Below are 6,549 nucleotides of genomic sequence, written 5' to 3' on the forward strand. Positions count from 1 at the left end.
CTCCGTGGGTGACAGGTGAGCAATCTTCTCCAGTGCAATTCACAGTCGCTGAAAACCCACTGGAGAGGGTTCCAACTCCACGACAATGAAAGTGAGTGAGAGGTTAATAATGTCCACAGACAGGAAACCGCTGTTGTTAAGGACCCAGGTTTTAAGAGTTTGGGGCTAAAATTCTGCAGGAAGAGACCGCCTTGTCTCCTGAGGAGTGGCTGGTGGAGTCGAACTGCCAACCTTTTCCTTTGCTGTCCAACACCAATCAATGCACTAGTTTACCAGGCCGTGTAAGTAACGTCAAGAGCATAAAGAGTAAAAAAAGAGTAGACTAATTAGGGCGTGATGAATATTTATCAGTTTTATTTTAAATGAGCTTCTGGGTAGTCAGTGCAAACAGTTTCCATTCAATTCCTAGACTAAACCCTGGCTATGAGCACCCACCCAGAAGGCTGTGGAGGAAAGGCCTGGCAATTGGTTTTCATAAAGACCACAGCCAATAAAACTCTGTAGGGTAGCTCTGCCCTGGAACACGCGAAATCTTGTGAGTCAGAATTGATGTGACTGACAGCAACGGGATTGGCTTTATTTCAAGTGTAATTGATTTCCTTGCACGTTTACACAATTTAATCTTTCATAACGACTGTGTGTAACAAACAGCTTCTAAAATTCCGACTTTAACAATTGGCTCTCAAGAAAACTGGCTCCAGCGCCCGGCTGCCATCATCCTACCCATTTTGAAGAAGGGGAGACTGAGGCACAGGAAGGTGGCAGGGCGAGGGAAGGCGCAGGGCATGGACTGCGTGGCGGATGTGTGGTGTTCTGGCCCAGGCGCGCACTGCGTTCTTGCTTCTTTCATGGGCTAGGGCATGAGGACCTCCGAAGAAAGATGTGACCTCCAGAGAAGCCACACTGCCTCTCTGGCCTCAGCTGTCCATCCGGAGAACGGCAGCGCCGTGTGCATGAACAGCTCTATAGAGCTCCTTGGCAACTGATCGTTTGATAGATGGGGAAACTGAGGCCCGATAACTCCAAGTGCCTGCGCCGAGTCACAGCCGGGCAGAGAGGTCACTCAGAACCCCGCCTGGGTGCAGAGCAGGGCAGAGGCGGCTGCAGCCCCCACGCTCCGGGGCCGGGGCCCCCTGCAGGTGGGCTGCAGCACTGCCAGAGGTGGCTCAGGGCCTCTGCAGTGCCCCGCCCAGCACACCATCCCCCTCCCAGCCCCCTTTGCCCTCTGTACCCCAAAGAAAGGACGTTCGAGACCCCCTCGCTGGGTGGGACGAAAGTGAGAATGTATGCAGTGACATCTGCCAGGTCCTTGGCTCTGGGGACTTGTGCGTCCCTGTCTTGCCCTTTCTTTCCCTAAGTCTCTGCATCTCTTTCTGTTTGTGGCTCTCTCGGTCTCCGAGCGTCGCTGTGCGTTAGTTCTCTCCACGTCCTTCTGTATCATTCACTTTTTTGTCTCTTTCAGATGTCTCTCTCCCTATGTGCCTCACTCTGCGTCTACGTCTTTTTGTCTCTGCACTTCTCGGTCTCTCTTTTCATCTCTTTGTGCGTGTCTCTCCCTACCTGTCTCTGTCTCTCTGCCCGCCTCACTCTTTGTGTCAGTCTTGTCTGTCGGTTCCCATCTCTTTCTCTGCCTTTCTGGCGCCCCGCCTCGCTTTTCTCTCCCCTGCCTTCTTTTTCCGGGGAGTCTCCACTCTCCTGTGAGAACATGCTCCCCACCAGCGCGCCTGGACCTGCCCCCGCCCCCAGAGGCCCCGCCTGGCCTGGGCCTGCGCCTTTAAGGGCCGGCGGCGGGGGGCGGGGTTCCCGCGGCCCCGCCCCCCCCGCCCCTCCCCCTGACGTCCCTTCCTCCCCGACCCCTCCACTACCTCCCTCCACCGCCGCCCGGGCCGGCTCCGCGCCCCCTCCCGCCAGCCCGCCTGCCCGCTGCCCTCATGACACCCGGAGCCCCCACTGCGTGGAGCCACTAGGACCCTCGGCGTCCCTTCCCCTCCCCCCGCCCTGCCTCCTCTCCCACGACGCGGACCCGGGCGTCCTCAGCGCCCAGCTTTTGAGCTCGCGCCCCCAGGCCGGCGGGGGGGGAGGGGACGAGAGGGGACACCCCCCCTGGACCCCCGCCCCCCCCACCCGGCCGACCCCGGGACCCGGAGAAGATGTCTTCGCGGACGGCGCTGGCTCCCGGCAACGATCGGAACTCGGACACGGTGAGTGGGGCCCGGCCCCTTGGGGAGCCCCAGCCCTGTCCAGACGCGGTGGCTGGAACCCCGCGAGCCCTGGCCCTCCTCGCCGGGCCCGCCGCGCTCTCCACTCCCGACTCCCTCCCTCTCTCCCTGCCAGGCCACTCGGCCCTCCCCACCTCCCCGGCCCTGCCCGACCCCTGGGGGCACCCCTCTCCAGGGACCCCTCTCTGCCCCTCTGCCGGCAGCTTCCGCTCGGGTCTCTTCCCTCCAGGAAGCCCCCTCCTCTGCCTGCCAGGAGCCCCTCCCTTATCCGGCGTGCTCGGAGCCCCTTCCCCTCCTGGCCGCTGGCGCCCGCACAGCGCGCTGCTCCCGGATTAGAAGCGCCCCAGACCCCCAAGGCCCAGCCCTGGCCCGCTCCCAGCGAGGCCTGGCCCAGCCCCGCTCTGGCTCGTCCTTTCCCGGCCGGCCGGCGCCCCGCTGCTCCGAAGCTCCCCCTCCCATCTGCAGCCGCTCCGGGGGGGGGGGGGTCTTCCTGGGCCCCCTGGGCAGCCCTTCACAGGAAGCCGGTCCCACCTTTCCGCCCCACCTTGCCGGGGCCCCGGGGCCTCTTTCTGCTCTTTCAAGGACTCTGCTGGCAGGCCTGGACCTCATCTTCCCAGCAACCCAGTGTCTGGCTTCCCAGAAATCCGGGCGCCCCCCAGACCCCGCCCGGACCCCCTCTCAGGCCTCTTCCTCTCCCAGACAGCCTTAGGCTCCGAGTTGCAGGCCCCTTGTTTCTGTCTGGGAGTTGCAGGCCCTGGTCTACCTAACTGGAGGCCTCAGCACCCCTTTAGCTCCAGGCCAGCCCCTTCCCTTAATCCCCTTCCCGTTGCCCCCTTGCTGTCAGCCCCCCGCCCAGGCCCCCTCCTCGCAGGACACCATCTCTCCCCCCTAAACTCCCAGTCCCTACCCCTTGTCTTACCCCAAGGCCTCTCTACCTGCCTTACTGGGAAGAGACCCCTCCTCAGCCCTCCTTCTCAGCCTTTTCTAGAAGACTCTTGGTCTCAGCTGCCACTCCTGTCTGGCTTTTAAAAAACGCTCTGCTTTAAGAACTGGAATCTTCTCCCCAAATTTCTAGGCCTCCTGACACTGCCTTCCCCGCCCCCCCTCAAACACCGCGGGCCCAGCTCAGCCCTGGTTTCTCTAGACTTTCCTTTGTACCCAAAACCCCTTCCTCAGGACCCCTGGGGCCCCAGACCCTTCCCTGGTTCCTGCAACTGCAGGAACCCTTTCTCTGAATTGAGTTGCTTCTCCAACTAAATGCTGTTCTAGCCTTGCGGTTGTGTTTCTTCCTGCTAATCCCAGCCAAATCCTCTCCCCCAGATGCCCTTACACCACATCCCAGACAATCCCAGAACACTCCCCCTTTCCCTATCCCTATGTATGCCTTCCAAAACCTTCCCACCAGCCAATCCCAGACCCCTCCCCAGCCGGGGTCTTTGTTCTCTCCCTGCCCTCTCTGCCAGGTCCCTGCCCCTCAGCTGCCCTCATCTCAAATACCTAAGCAATTTCGTCTTTGCCCCTTCTTAGTCTCACAGGACCCTCCTTGACAAAGATCTCCAGTTTGAAGTCTGATAAGAGATCCCTGACCCCTGTGCCTGCCTCTGAGCCCCTCACCTGTCCTCTGACCACTGTAGTTTTGGCTTCTTCTTTTGACTTTGCTAGGAGCTTGCTGTGTGTTGTCTTGCAATTTGACACTTTTTAAAAATCTTTCTGAGCCTCAGTTTCTTGCTCTGGGAAATGGGCATGCTTCCTAATTCCAGGCAGTGAGGGTCAGGCGTGGGATTTAGGAAACGGTGGTTTGGACATGGGCTGTGAGTCAGTCAGGCCACCTGTCAGGCTTCCCCGCCCAGGGCTCCGAGCTGGGAGCCTCAGTTTCTTGATCTCTAAAATGGGATTTGATGGCACCTCCCTGTTGAGGACATTGTAAAGGAACCCAGATGTTGTGATTATGGTAGTGCTGCCGTCATAGTAGCTATTACTGTAATTGTTCAGATTAACTTGGGGTCAGGCCTTGTTTCTGCGCCTCCCTACCTGTCTGACCTCACTCCTCTGACTGAGTCTTGGTGTTCTCATCTGTGACATGGGGCTCAGAGAGACCTCTTCCTTTAGGGGCTCAGTGGGGGTTTGTCAGCATGACTTGCTTGTCTGTTTTTGGGGAGAACCTTTAGAATTTGAGGTCTTTTTTTGGCAGATCCTGCCCTTCCACCTGATTGCCATGACAACAGCCTTTCAGGGTCATGCGCTTCCACTCCAGGTTCTGGGGTCCCTGCCACCCAGCTTTTGCTCCTCCAGAGATTCCCTAGCAACAGGCACAGTGGAGAAGGGGCACCAGGCAGGCAGGAGGGAGCCTGGCCTGCTGGTGGTGCTGGCCAATTTTAGCTCCCTCCCCCGGCCCCTGGGGGCTTCATCACTCACTGCCCCAGCTGCCCCCTGCAGGGGTCTTAGCCACAGTGCCTTCCAGGGCGTGCCACGTTACTCCCAGGTGGGCCCCCTGGTGCCGCCTGATTAGACGCTGCTCTGCGCTGTGAGCTCAGTGGTGATACCTTTATCAGGCCCCGGGATCTCCGCTCCCTGCCCCCTGGGAGGAGGCCTAGTGTATGAGCCACGCAGGGGCAGGGCGCTTTATGGAGAAGCACTCAGAGCTTCCACTGGAGCCAGGAGACCCAGGTTCGAGTCCCTGCCCAGCTTAGTGTGTCCTGTGACCTTGGGCGAGGTGTATCACCTGCCCGAACCTGCAAGGTGTGGGAGATGACTGCATGAAGGTGAGGGCTGAGGGCGCAGAGAGCCCAGAGTCTGGGCTTGGGCACTGGTCATTCCTGCTGCCCACTCAGAGGGGACCTTTGTGCCTCTGGCACCTGTGACCGGACGTGACCTTGACAGTCACCTTCTCTCTCCGAGCCTCAGTCTTCTTCTCTGGAGCATGGGGCAGCAGAGGCCTCCCACACGGGACTGCTGTGGGGTTTGAATGTGGGTGAGGTGCTTATTAGCGCTGGAGTTGGCCCACAGCTAATAAAATAAATGTTAACCTCATAAACTTGATGGTAATGGGGGGCTTGAGATAGTGTAGGGGAACAGTGAAGAAAGCGAACCCCAGAGTGGACTGTCTGGGTTCAGCACCTGGCCTGCCCCTCTCAAGCTATGTGACCTTGGCCAGCTGACTTCCCCCCTCTGAGCCTCAGTTTCCCCATCTGTCAGATGGGAATGGTAGCTGCCTCTATACCCTAGGATTATTGGGGGGCTTGAGATAGTGTAGGGGAACAGTGAAGAAAGCGAACCCCAGAGTGGACTGTCTGGGTTCAGCACCTGGCCTGCCCCTCTCAAGCTATGTGACCTTGGCCAGCTGACTTCCCCCCTCTGAGCCTCAGTTTCCCCATCTGTCAGATGGGAATGGTAGCTGCCTCTATACCCTAGGATTATTGGAGAGCTGGATTGAGTTTAGAGATAGCAGTGTTTGAGTTCATTACACGTTGCAACCTGATGGAGAAGTGGAACTTCTCTGTCTCCCTGTGTCAATGAAGGGCACGGGGACAGCAAGGGGTCTGGACAGAGCAGGCTGTCCTGGTTGGGGCCTCTGGCTCCCACGGCTGCCCGAGGCACCCAGGGCCCCAGAGTTGAAAGGGAGGCACCGTCCCTGGAGCTCTCAATCAGGACAGGGCAGCTTAGGGCAGGCAGGTGACCTGCAGAGGGAGAGAGGCTCAGTGGGGACAGGATGGGAGGAAGGGGACGTCAGAGACAGCCTGGACCGACCGTGTGGGAGAGCCCAGGCAACAGTGTTTCTTGTCACAGTGGGGACAGGACATGGACACAGCCAGTGCTTTTCCCAGGAGGGGGGCTGGTGCTCAGGACAAAGCGATGTGTGGAAAAGTAACAGTGTTTGGAATAGAATTACACATAGAATGTTAGGGGCAGGGAAGTAGGGAATGAAATGTTGATGTTTGGGTTTAGGTGAGAATTGGGGTGCAAGAACAGGGACCATGATGACTGGAACAGTACGTTGGGGTCTGGGTCCCAGGTGGTGATAATTGGGTGGAGCATGGGGACAGTGATGGAGGTTGAGTTTAGGGGGTGATGATGGCTCAGGTGGGATGTGGGACAGGAGATGGCTCAGGTGGAGCATGTGGACAGGTGATGCTTGGGGTAGACTGGGACAGGTGATGGTTGGTGTAGACTGGGGACAGGTGATGGTGTAGACTGGGACAGGTGATGCTTGGGATAGACTGGGGACAGGTGACGGTTGGTGTAGACTGGGGACAGGTGATGGTGTAGACTGGGACAGGTGATGGTTGGTGTAGACTGGGACAGGTGATGGTGTAGACTGGGGACAGGTGAT

The 6,549-nt window shown here is 58.7% G+C and overlaps 1 protein-coding gene across 2 annotated transcripts in view; it reads left to right on the forward strand.

Moving 5' to 3' along the window:
* Positions 1 to 1,832: 1,832 nt before the first annotated feature.
* The window catches only part of MARK4 (MAP/microtubule affinity-regulating kinase 4), a 48,393-nt gene continuing 43,676 nt past the window's right edge, over positions 1,833 to 6,549 (forward strand). For both annotated transcript variants that reach the window (XM_006901227.1, XM_006901226.1), the window contains exon 1: positions 1,833 to 2,201. In XM_006901227.1, the coding sequence (XP_006901289.1) occupies positions 2,151 to 2,201 (51 nt within the window). In that variant the 5' untranslated portion in view covers positions 1,833 to 2,150. The remainder of the gene's footprint in view (positions 2,202 to 6,549) is intronic.

Source organism: Elephantulus edwardii, unplaced genomic scaffold (genome assembly GCF_000299155.1).
Source record: "Elephantulus edwardii isolate Elephantulus edwardi_28Jun2011 unplaced genomic scaffold, EleEdw1.0 scaffold00315, whole genome shotgun sequence".
Lineage (NCBI taxonomy): Eukaryota > Metazoa > Chordata > Mammalia > Macroscelidea > Macroscelididae > Elephantulus > Elephantulus edwardii.